Source organism: Halyomorpha halys, unplaced genomic scaffold (genome assembly GCF_000696795.3).
Source record: "Halyomorpha halys isolate HHAL.00 unplaced genomic scaffold, Hhal_1.1 Scaffold1007.1, whole genome shotgun sequence".
Classification (NCBI taxonomy): domain Eukaryota; kingdom Metazoa; phylum Arthropoda; class Insecta; order Hemiptera; family Pentatomidae; genus Halyomorpha; species Halyomorpha halys.
Window position 1 is genome coordinate 350,387 of NW_027104983.1, and position 13,609 is coordinate 363,995.

Sequence of the window (13,609 nt, forward strand, 5' to 3'; positions counted from 1 at the left end):
ATATATGGAGTTGAAGCGTTTGACGTGAATACGTTTGAACGCGCCAGTTTCAAAAACTGCCATTTCAATCCTAAAAATAATTTTTGTATCTGATGAGCCGCTTAAGAAAGAAGGCTTTAAATTTCATAGCATTGCGCGACAAGGCTTAAGAACGTATCAGTAACCGTAGGATAAAAAATGGGGTAGGTACTAGCCCGTAATCGTTATCAATGCTATGGCTGTGCAATAAGACTGCCTTTGAAAAAATCCATATCTAATTTGTACATATTATGTATTGATACTTATCTATCCAAACAATATCTCAAAAACTATGCATTTTTTTTTGGAATAACTCGTTGAAATATACATTGCTTGGAACATAGTAGTTCCTCATTTCAAACATAACTAAAAGGTAGCTTATTATATTTCGGAATTATGACTATTTAAAATTATTCTCTTCAAGTCCCAATGGGAAGCTAGTTATCTTTTATACTATAAATGGTTTTTCTTGTGCTCTATTTTGGCAAGGTTGTAGTTTTTTTTTTTAATGGACTGGTCTATTTTTGCATTTAACATAATTTCGGATGTTATTCTGTTAATCGGAAGTACTCGGTTCATGTACTTGTGTCAATGACGCAGGTGCATATAATCCAAATTTAAGGTGGGTGAAACTTCAGATAAAAGTCTGTCTATTATAATAATGGCGCCTGAACTAGAAACTCATCTCAACCAAGCCTCAAACATTATAAAAAAAATTAACCGGACCTAAGAAGGTGCTTATTTCTAAGTAACTTATTCTTTTAATAATTAATAACAAAAGGAAACATCAGAGTTAGATAGTTTCAATATAATTTAACTTTAAAATGGACTAAATATTCTGGCGAAAAAAAGATACAGTTAGTTTTAATGGATTAGCATTCGAGATTCCAATCCTGTAATTTAAAGATACATTTGCCAATAGATTGCAACAAATGCATACATTTTATTAACTTGCCCTTTCGTCTTATAAATCTACAATCGTTCAGTTATGTAGCAAAAGCACTGAGGGAGGAAAACATGCATGAGGGGGGGGGACGGTTACATAGTTATTGTTATTTTTAGTGTTTTTTTTTTAATTATCAGAAATATTCCTAGGGAGAAAAAGCAAAACTGAAGTATCGGGGACCAGGGAAGTTGCCTTCTTCGCCCTTAGGGTCATAAGCCTCAGCAATTGTTATTGAACTAATGCAATTGTAAGCTACAAAGCTATCTTGAAATTGTAAAGCATACATACTTACCTCTAAGCAATTCCAATCATCAGTTATGGCCAAAGGAAGTATTGTGAAAATTGAGGTAACTTTGCACTTGAGGCAACCGCTATCGAACCTGAACAAGCGCTTCATTAGGGTACTGTCCAGCACCTGAGGAAGTTACCAACAATATTTTCAAATATTTAATTCAAAAACAATTGGGATGTATTGAGACAGATGCGGCCTTTTGCCTTTCCAAAGTCATATATGTGGGTTAATTTACATCAGCCTATGATTTTATATATACATATATATTCTGTATTTTTGAACTAATTAAATTTGAGGGAATCTGAAATTACCGAAGAGTATAAGCAAAATAAAAAGCCGGTAATTTACACTTTGTTGATATAGTTCATTTTATTTTTCAAAAAGTAGAGCGAAGTTTATGGGTGTGTAAGAAGACTCTGGCAGTTTCTAAAATAATTATGACAATCGTGAATAATTAACAACTATGAATCGATAAGTGGTGCAATTTAAGGCTGTTATAATCGATGGAAGTAACCACCACTTCCACACTTAAAAGTAAAATAAATAAAAACAATTATCCTTGTTTGAAAATTCTACGAAAAAGGACAATTTTTTCTTTTTTCAAACGTCATATACTTCACCTAGGCATTAAACTAGAAACACATCTATCTTTCACTGCACACATACAGAACAGAATACAAATCGTCAAGACAACATCATACCAACTTAAACACCTCATCTACTCACCAGGGCTGTCACTCAGACTCAAATTACTCATATACAAAGTAATACTACGACCATCACTCCTACACGGCGCACCACTACTACACTATCTTTACCCAACAGCCCTGAAATCACTACAACAATACCAAAACAGCACACTACAGAAGATATGTCGAGGGACATCTCTTGAAAGACGTAACATGGCACACATTCATAACGAACTACAGTTAGAAACTGTACAACAGCACATCACACGGAGACACATTAAACTCTTCGACAGTCTCCCTGCTTCCTTCAATCCAGTATTCCAGTCTATCACCCCATCCCCCCTTCCTGCGAGGTGGCAGGGCAGGAAAGGTCCCAAAAACCCTATTAACATCACCTCATAGCTCCATCTACTGATGCACCCCAACCCCCTCCCCCACACTTCTTTTGATTTCAGACTGTTTCTCTTATCATTTCACTATTATCTATTGTCTTTATTATTTGTATTTTTATTTTTATTTATCTTTATTTTTATTTATATATTATACGCGATATAACACGAGGAGGCCCCTCACCTCCGGACTCAAATAGTTGCTGAACGGATAGCTCATATGTAAAATTAAATATAACAGGTAACCTTTAAATACCAAAGGTAGTAAAAGGTAAGACACAACACGAATTACTTTTTCTTTCTACACAGTAATGCACTACTAACTCACATTTTATTTCTGTTTTAGAGGGTTCGGAAAAAAAAAAATAAAATAAAATACTTTTGAAAATAAAAATCAGAATATACTGACTCGATTCATAAGATATAAATTTCGAATTAATTATTTCTAAAATAAAATCTGTTTGCTGCAACATTACTAATTAAGTATAGCTCTCATAAATGTGTTTTAAAATATCGGACTAGACCAGGAGAGTGGTGTGGAGTAGCCCTACTCCATTTGAAAGCAAAAGTGACCTCAAAACGTGGGGGTTGGCCGCGCCTTTGGGGCTTAGATTAATCAGAATGTTCGCCATTCTAATCTAAACTAAAAAAGAAGAGCTATCGATTGGTTCCTCCTACCCCACTGCCATTATAAAGCCCGGATTTTTGGCTTCACTTTCCCTGCCAGTTTATTCCCTCTATTATACTCCTTTTACTAAGGACCAGATTAATCAGTTAGTGAGTAAAAGTGGGCGGGGAACCAATTGCCATTATGAAAGACAGAGCGGTCCTGTCCGATTCGAATCCATTCCCGTCGCTCTGCCCACATCTGGGCGTCTAGCGACACCGTTTCATGACACTTTCTCTTCGAATTTGGTGGGTATCCTCCCGATTTATCTATTTTGGTCCGTTTTTCTAAAGTGACCTTTACAATTAATATATTCAAACCAATCTAATTACCAAAATCGTTCAAACCTGTCTGCAAACTATCTCTTCACTGACCAATTATTGTTTTTTTTTTGTAATTCCAAAATGATTATTTATTATTGTAAAAATTGAAAACTGGAAATATATCAATTGTTATCGTTTTAGTAATATTAATCTATTAGCTGTAATTGATACTAATTATCTGTTGGTCAACGACCGTAAAATATTCAGGCGGATTATTAAAAAACACATTGGTGCATGTTATGATGTTGGATTCATCGTGGAAATATGTGTATACCTGTTTCGAAAAGAGCCAGCAATATCACTTAAATATTTATGACTTAAACCTATGATCAAATGGCGGATTTACCTGGGCACCAATCAACATACGCCTGCCAAAGGTTTTGAACACAACACCCAACCAGTGCATCTGAATACCCAAACTTCCTCCCTTGTTCTTTGGAGTTGTGATACTCACATTTTTAATGTCACCCATGATGTCGATCACCTTATTCTTCAGTATTTCATCATTCTCACGTTTTACAAAGCCTTCTCTAACCTGAAAAAAAATTATATACTTAAAAAAATTACACATAACTTGTAAACATATAAATAAAGAAAGAAATGTTGGTCTGAAGAGAACGAAGGTAGTGCGGTCAGTAAAGAGAACACAAACTAAAAGCAAACTTATTTTTCATTTGTGCTGATGTAACGTCGTAAATTGCAGAAGATTTTTCATGCAAGTGTAAAAATCCTGTACTTTCACTTTCGTTAGACATGGTCTACATGGTCGCCTTGAACATCTACGATTTAAGCTGTTACATTGGCTCAAGTAAAAAAATAAGATTTGCTCATAATTTGTGTTCCCTCCACTGAACATACTCTCCTCTCTTCCCCTCCCCTGACCAATTTCTGCTTACACTAAATCTATGATGAACAACATCCACAACAGTGCAAATAAAAATATATTACGTTCCTTATTTATATGGCTGACCCAACTTCAAAATCAACGATTTATTTTTCAAAGTTTATTGTGCCTAAACGGTAATATCGTAAAACAAAAGGATTTCACCAGCAGCTACTGATTCTTAGATACCAATAATCAAACTAGATTTATTCAGTCTATAATAAATTATATATTTTCTTTCTCCAGTTTTTCAATTATTTTTGATACTAACTCTTCAAACTTGATATGATAGACCTGTCGAAGTTAGAAAAGATATGCCAATTTGTCTCTATGATTGAGGTAAATTTTTACATCTAGGACAAGTTTTACTTTCTCATTATCCGTTCCTTACCAGATCCAATTATAATTAATCCATCTATTATAAACTCCCTAACCACCCAAACCCACTAGCTAATGTACTAATGTAGATTGTTATTAGAGTACTTACTACCAATAAGTAGTTTCTCTGCAAGCCTGTATCACACCATTATAATCTAGCTTCAAATTTAATAGATGTATTTTTATGTAAATACATTTGTAATTGTCGGTAAATAAAAAAAAAGGACATGTTTTATTAGCTTTTTATATATAAACCATAAGAGGTGCTTCCTAGCGAAATGTTTGTATTTCCAGAGTTAAAGAACATTAGTCTGTCAGTCACAATAGTAAATTATAAAAAAATAAAATATAGAAATCGTTTTCAAGCTTTTTGGCTTCTTTCCAACGAACAAGATTAAATAAAATTCATAAATATCTTTAGTTGAATGTAGCATGCAATTTTTTTTCTTTTCCTTCCCTTTCGGTGATTCGAGATTTCCAAAACTTACATCGGACTTCAGTATCGTTACTTTAAGTCTTCACTTATATATTATGGTCTCGGATCGAAGCCTTCTTCACCGATATAATGTTACGGCAGTCTCTTAGATGCATCACCAGCTTTTAAACTTCTCTGGTTCCTTGGATAGGAGTGGGCTGTGTTAGGATTTATATTATAAAGGTAGCATAGAAGACATTGGCAGGAACTGTTCTTTCTTAAGGTCCCCCTCAATGTTGTGTTATGTTTAACTCATCAGAGAATTTAAATTGCTCTAGTTTAACAGTTGTTATTCATATGCTCTTTTAATTTTAACATTTTAAACCTTGACAGGTTATGGATCTTCACTATTGTTAATAAAGCGCGTACTCGAAAAGTATCTCGTTGTTATCGGAAAACAGTACGTCGGACAGAATTACTATTTATGTACTTGTTGGAAATAATCTCATCGACTGGTTGTTTAGAATTTCATCAATTCTTGTAAAAGAACAAGTTAAAGAGGTGTTAGAAGCTGTACCAACGTCAGACTCCTTTGGGAAAAAGAGATTATTGATCTCAGAAGCAAAAGTTAAGGCATTTATCACAGAGTGAGTCTCGGATAAAGATTTCGAACTTAATATGGATTTTCCTACAGCTAGAGAAATGATCCATGGGCGTAGGTAGAGGGGATCCGAGAATTTGCCCTAGATTTTTGGGACATAAGGAAAAAAAAGAAAGAAAATATTACACTTATTTGATAGATGATTTCTTTCTGTAACTATGCTATAATTAGTAAGTTAACGTTTTGAGCCATGATAATCAATTCTCGGCAAGGGTATTTCGAGTATTGAAAAACCTCAGTCAGAAGTAGGTTTCTTCTCTGCCCGAGGTGTCTTAAACTCGTTTGTGGCGAGGCCATTCAACAAGTTCATATAAATGCACGATTTGTAAAAAAGCCATGTTCTAAGTAGTTATCAGTTTTCAGCAATGAAGACGATCCATTCATTCACAGTTGACGTACCAATTGACATTTAGATGGTGAGTGCAAATAAAAAAAGTTTGATGGAAAACAGGAGAATAATTTCATCTATCGAGTCCAAAGAGATATTTTGTGGAGTGTATGATTTACCTTTACGTGATGAACAGCTTCACAAAGGGATTTTGGAAGATTTTATACAACTGAAAATTGATTCTAGAGACTTCCATCTAGAACATTTTATAAAAGAAGGAAAGAATAGTGCAAGGTATTTGTATCCAACGATACAAAACGAACTTATCTCTTTACATGGAAAGGTTGTGAACAGCATAATAGTTTAGTTAAAAACATTAGGAAACTTCTAAATTTTTCATATTGGCCGATGAGACAGCCGATACATCGGAGAAAGAACAGTTGCCCATTGGAAATCGAATTTTTGACGAAGAAAAAATGTTTTGGTACGTGAGGAATTCCATGGCTTTGGCATTGTTGAATTGGGAGCGATGGATGCAATGACTGTTGCTGAAACAATTGAAAATTTCCTCGTTAAAAGTGGTCTCAGGCTAAAAAAAAAAATGTGTTGGTGGCTATGATGGTTGCTCCATAACGGCAGGGAAAAACGGTGGGGTCCAAAAAATCGTCAGAGATAAATGCAAAACTGGTTTATATTTATTATATTATTATTTATTAGAAAAGTTTCGCCATTTTCCTACAAGTACCGAAAGGAATCCGCCACCATAAAAAGGTTCGAAACCACTGCTTCAGAGAATTAAAGCTACTCTTCGGACAGGAAGATAAGAAAGTTTTACATGTATTCGCGATAAATCCCAGCAGGATAGCAGCTCCACTCCATAAAGTATTCGCTTATGGTTGGGAGAGTAGGCAGTTCTGCAGGCATTCACAATAGGTCTTAACGAAATGACAGAGGGTATAAGCCCAGAGAAGGCTGGGTGGAATTATAGTATAAAATCATTTCCAAAAGTTAAGTCCAAATATTCTGATCCACTAATGTATATTATTACCCGCTATTTCCTGAGGAGCTAAATCTGTGAGGCGGATTATCTTGACTTGTTAGGTTTGTGCTACGGCTACCTCTTGGCTTAAAAACACCATTGATAGATGGCCTACGTATAAGAAATTCGGTGTAGGTGAAATAGATATATCATTTAATCCCCAAGAAATCGCTGATTTGCTTTAATAGTAGAACGTCTGACAAGTGTTGAATCATTTTTTAATTGGACGTATTCCAAAGAAAGTATCGTAAGCTAAATAACTTTCTCAACTGTGGTCTTCCTACAGACTGCCTCAAAGCAAGTAAGGATGTCACAAAGTAATTATGGCCTATGGTGCACAGTATGGAATATGTTGAATACAAAATAAATAAAAAAACTAATAGTGTTAGATGTGTCACTGATTAAGCAAAGCAGGATATGTTCCTTTCAAATTATTACTTTAAAACCAAATCCATTTGGATTTCATCTTTAAGAAAGACTTTAGATGTTACGAAATTGACACTTGTGTTGAAATGTTCTGAAGGAGAGCTGCATGACTTCCCTCTCTTCACTATCATGTTTTCATACTCTGATGTACTCATGGTTGAGTTTCCTTAAGTTTTTATTACTAAATTTTATTTATCCATATTTTCAAATTCTGATCCTCGGTTAGTTGATTGTATTTCGATGTAATTTTGCACTGAGTAGGTGCTGGTTTAAGTTAATTATTAAATTTTTCAATCATTTGTCCAGCCTGGATATTTTAACTAAACATAACATATTTTTGAAATTCTCTTGAACTAGCCATAGCATTCAGTTAAAAATATACATAACTTTATTCTCTAATATACTGAATTTAAAATAATTCAACTTGAAATGAATATTCACTACCTCTATATAGAGAACATGGCCTCAGTATAAAACATACAGAGGCTACCAAACTTTTTTTGACACTGCACCATTTTTGTGCCAAAGGGGGAAAAAAATCCCAGCAATATACATAACCTAGCAATTAAATCAAATAAAAGATAGTTTAATGTACTATAAAGCGGTTTATAAAGTTCATCTTCTAGGGGTAGTACTTTTTGTGAAATTTGCATATGAATATGAATTTTTCACATAAAATTATGTCCGAACAACTAGGAATCAATTTATTTTAGCAAATACCATGGAAACTACTTTATAGCACATTAAACTAGCATTAATTTGAGTGCTAATAGACATCTGTAGGTCTCATGATTCCTGAGATATAGATTTCCCACAATAAATTCACTAACTACTGATTTTTCAGTATATATTTCAGAAATATTACTTTTAAAAAAATTGTATCTCGAGAACTATTCTACGTAAACAGCTCTACTAGGGCTCATATTTTAGCAAAATTACACTACTTTAAATGATGTATTTTCAATTTTGACTAATAATTAATAATACATAGTTTTCATTAAAGAAATGAAAAATTGGGATGAAACGATTAACTTTTTTTCTGCCAGGCTCATATATTATTGTATCTTCACTCCTCAGTACATGCAAAGGCTAGTGACATTGATTTTTTTATCTTAATTAATTACTAATGGGTGCCTATTATAACATTTATTTTTAAAATTAGTATATCTGTATAGTTTAATAAGAAAAGTAAAGTAAATTCAAATTGAAGGATATTTTAATTTAATTTATTATTACTGAATTAAAGTGTACACTTATTTTTTTAGGAATCCTTTGTTTAATTTAATTAAATTTACTTTTTTTTAGTTTTAAAAGTACCTGTCACTGTTAATAAATTTAATAAACTGAATCCCATTGTTCTCCTAATGCATTAATTCTACTAAATAGAGCAAGCCACTTGATTAACACATTTCATGGGAACCCAAGCATTTATATTTGAACAGGAATGAAGAGCAGTTCTTAAAGATAACAGCTGCTGTAGTTTGCATTTATTTAAATAAAAAGTAATTTGGGGGGAAGGAAATTGCAGAAAGGAGCTACAAGAAATCCAAGGCACAATTTCATTTAATTTTATAATGATTCATTGACCATCAACACAAGTTTTTATAAAATTTACATAGGATAAAACCTTGAACATTCAACATTCTTCGGCATAAGGCATCTTTTTTGAACTGAAAACAAGTTGGTTAATACAAAAGGGATCTTAACATAGAAATATGGAGAATTGGAAATTAGCCTCTTAAGTGGGATCATATTATTTATACAATTAATGCTCACTAAATAATACTGTACTTTTTTAAGAAACTACCTTGTGAAATTCAATTAATATTAGATTTAAAGAAGATAGTCCATGTGGCGGTCAATAAAGGATTCAAAATAGTTACAAAAAACCATTTATTGTTAACCAACATTTTGCCTCACTTTGCAGGTGTCAGGACTAATAGGAATCATGATCTGATGCCAACTAAACGTGAACTTCAGTTGGCATCAGAATGTGATTTGGATGAAAAGTGGAACGAAACATTGATTAACAATAAATAGTTTTTTGTTACTATTTTGAAACCTTTATTGAACACCACCTGGACTATCTTCCTCCAATCTACGTCATACGGTCAACTATCTTCTTTCAAAATGAATTAATATTAACTATACATCCTTTTCCATATGAGTCTTTGTCATTTTGGAATTTATACTTAGATTGAAGTGTATTTAATACTGTTGTTCTTCTTTTATTTGCCTGATATTTTATCTAAAATAACTTTTATCTTTCTAAATCCTCTTGACACTAGACAATCATAATAATTAATCAAGTAGATTAATTAATACAAACAATTATTTAGCCTGATTAATTTTGTATTCTGCTTATCCTTCTTTTTCAAATAACAATTTACTGCAATAGCTAACTTGGCTTTCTGAGAATTTTAAGAAAGTTGTATGCCTATAGGCTGGATCTTTTTTTCCTTACTATTACTGATTATCTAACATACATACACAACACAAAAAGATAGGAGATGGTCATAAATAATTTGTTAAAAAAATAAATCAATTTAATAAAATGTAACATTAGATACCATTATCCAAAGCGCCTTCTTTACATACTTCTTTATTCCAATTTCTCAAAGGCTTTTCTTCACTACTGAGTAGAAGAGTTTCAATCATCATTTTGATAAAGATGATTTACTCAAATTTTGAATAGTATGACAGTTTTAAACACTAAGAATTTTGAAAAATGAGTTTAATGTAATTTTTACTTTCAATTAAAATGATAACCTAATGTGTGACTTGATGAACTTTGTCTGTCAAGTGTTGTTTTTACTCTATCATATGGTAAATTAAATATCAATGCACTAATTTCACTTAGGCAAATTATTTTCCCATTCAATCCATCCTCCAGCAAAATTTAGGACCCTATAAAAATAAAAAAAGGCAAAAATATTTTTTTAAATAAATGCACATTTTTTTTTTAGTACAAAATAGTAACTTACTTATGATAACCAAGAGACTGAGCTTGCTGAGCTGCCACTAAACTTCTCTTTCCAGATCTACAAGAAAATATAATTGGGCTATCTAAGGTTGGTTTAGGAAAAGAATACTTTCCTTCAAAAACATTGGGGTCTTCTTGTAGAGCCTTGCCAACATCTCCCACTGAATTCAATATTAACAAAGTTCAATGAGACAGAAAATACATTTTCCTGACAATGAGAAGAAACAATGAAGGTAAACTAATTATGACAAAGTTGTATTTTTTGTGATTGTAACTTGATGGCATAACTTAAACACATATATAATATATTAAGAGGTCCTTCTAAAATGCTTTAACTACAAACATTAAGAAAACTTTTTTTAATGTAAAAAAAACTTCTGACCTAATCTTGACCAGTCCTAACAAGTAATTTGTCCTTATATAAGTTAAATAAATGAATAAAAGTAATCATGACAAAACTTTACATACATCAACGGGCTCAATTTAAAATAAACTGTGATCTCATAAATTAAAGGCCTAACTATTCACCAATTTATCAAACACTTAGACCAAAACTGTATTAACCCAAAAATTGACTTTTTTTGACTTAAATTACTTTTGTCCAATAATGGAATGAGACAAAAAACAAACTTATCAATGTCTTAAGCATTAAAATAAACATGAATACATGAGTAGGTCAGTGATTCATAAAAACTGTCCTTGTTTGGTAAAAAGAGTGAAGTGGATATTCTTACCTTCTATCTTACCTTTTAACTGGAATATTCATTGGTACTAATTTGTTAACTTAGTGAAATTGAATAAGAATGCTATCAGTTTCTTAAAAGTTTTTCAACCATAAAGAATTTTTCATCAGGTAAAGTACAAAAAGTACTGTCTTGAAAGGTTTTGAGTTTCAAAGGGCATTTCACAGAACAATGACCACAAACCTATCTATTAATTTGACTGTCAAGTTTATCTAATCAATCATTAGCTGAGTTATAAAACATAACCATATTGTTTTGTTTTTTATCACTTCTATAAAGATCGTATTCAATAGTTTTTTTAATGTTTTTAGTTAAGGTTTAAAATTTATTTTTTAAAGATTTAGACGCATGTTGGATATTTATTTAGCACTTTTTAGTTAGATAACTTTTATGTATAAAGTGATTTTTTTTTCTCAATTTACTTTATCATTCTGTGCCTACATCTTTGTAGAAATATAAACTTTACTCCCTGGGACAGAATATATTTAAGAGATATGCATCACTCAAACTCTATCTTGAATCATTATCCATGACATAATAAAAATTATTAACAGTAATACTATTTTAACTTACAAATTATCTTCAAAAGCATTTGTATCAAAAATTAACTTACATGGAATATTAATTCCTCCTGGTAGTGATCCTGTCTCCTTTATTTCATTGACCTCTCTCACATCAATAATTGTTGCAATTTTATTTTCTTGATACTTTTTGAGTTCTTCTATTCCAATATTTTTAATATCATGAATTGATGCCATCACTGAAACAAGTTCTTTTTAATCAGTAAAACAATAACTTCATTATACTTAAACTTCATAGTCAGTAATGAAACCCACTTCTACTAAACATAACTAGGTTTAGGGGAGGTGACAACATAGTCCTTTGAGTATTGTAGCACCTTTTATTAAAAATATTAATGCTATACACATGTCTTACACTGCAAACATTATTTCTTTTACTGATAGTATTGAAAGCTGTCTTCAAAATTAACCTTGCTGATGACATGACTGCAAGTTATACACTAAGTCAAGTTGAGAGGAGCACTGAAGATAACAAAAGGGGAGTTGATAAAAAATGAAACAGCATAGCCTTACTTGAGAAGGGTTCATACAGCTGAAAATGTCTAAATGAGACCACTTACCAATTATATATGTATCTACAAAACAAGAATTTAAAATAAAAAGAACTTCTTGTATGAAATTAACTGTAGTCAAAATAGAAACAGGTCTGAATAAAAAATGAGACTATAAACACATTCTGCTGCCACCTATTGGATTAAAATTAAACTAAAGAAATTAAGCATGAATTTTCAAATGCTCTCTGAAATAAATTCTTATACTTGCTCCAAATTATATTTTCATAAAGAACTTACCTTCTTAAAAGAGGTTATTTTAGATTTAGGTTTGAGTAATTTAATTAATGAAAGAGCAACTTGGAATTCATTTCATTTAAATATAACTCTTGTTATTGCTTTCTTACATAACAGTGTAACCATATCAATTTATCTTGTTGCAAATATATTGCTTAAATTTTAATTACTATTTAGTTTCTTGGTGACCTGTTATTTGATTATATCACAACTAAACTAATTTATTATTTTTTAGTCAGGAATTTTTTAAATCAACATTGGATATGTACATAAGAGTATATAATTTCTAATAACATTGATACTGAATATTAAAACAACATTACAATATAAAGATTACTAATAAATTATTGGTCATACTCAAAGAATAGTAGTTTCAAAGACTTCTTCTTACCCAGTCTGGGATCCAAATATTTCAGTTAGATATCTTATAAGGTGGGGGAAGTAGAGAGAGTTAGATAATAAAATTTACCTCATTATATTATCTCATGAATCTTTAATTCTTCAAGATCTGTTTGTGAAAAAGCTACTCTTCTTTAAGAAAGAGGCATAAAAAATAGTTAATATTTACATTAAAAACTATTGAATTTTGGAATCAATAATATGAAAGAAATTTTTTGTATACTTTTTGTGAGTCACAGTCAGTTTTTAGTAAACATTATGTGTTAATTTAATTTTAATTTTTGTGGCATGGTCAAATTTAGTGTAGCTACATTTGTTTCTTTTGAATTTTCTATGCCAGATAAATTTATTAAGAAACTGTATACTATAATTTTATTTCAAAAACTTAAATAGTAATTAAACTATTGCTATATTTGAGGACATATATAGATTTAATGATTAAAATTGATAGATTGATATAAATTATTAAACTAAAGTTTTCAGTAAAATATACTAATAGATATATTAATCTTTTTCTAAGTTTGTAGAATGAAATAAATGTTTATTAAGAATTTGTTTTTTTATTAAAACTTTTTCCAAACAATTTGAAAACAACAGTTATAATGTAACTTTTATTTTATAATGAAACTTTTATTCTGCCAAAATAAAAATATAAGATATA

At 31.2% G+C, this 13,609-nt stretch overlaps 1 protein-coding gene across 10 annotated transcripts in view; it reads right to left on the reverse strand.

The window, feature by feature from the left end:
• Positions 1-13,609, reverse strand: part of LOC106687759 (rhodanese domain-containing protein CG4456) — a 15,095-nt gene that overhangs the window by 478 nt on the left and 1,008 nt on the right. The window contains exons 1-6 of one of the 10 annotated variants that reach the window (XM_067046974.1): positions 12,907-12,989; positions 11,794-11,940; positions 10,439-10,598; positions 10,025-10,361; positions 3,671-3,859; positions 1,257-1,379 (exon numbers count right to left, since the gene is read on the reverse strand). In XM_067046974.1, coding sequence (XP_066903075.1) covers positions 10,307-10,361; positions 10,439-10,598; positions 11,794-11,940; position 12,907 — 363 coding nt within the window. In that variant the 5' untranslated portion in view covers positions 12,908-12,989 and the 3' untranslated portion in view covers positions 1,257-1,379; positions 3,671-3,859; positions 10,025-10,306. Of the gene's footprint in view, positions 1-1,256; positions 1,380-3,670; positions 3,860-9,975; positions 10,362-10,438; positions 10,599-11,793; positions 11,941-12,016; positions 12,242-12,321; positions 12,442-12,906; positions 12,990-13,609 lie in introns of those variants that run through there. The other 9 variants (XM_067046975.1, XM_067046962.1, XM_067046960.1 and 6 more) reach the window with 9 other exon arrangements.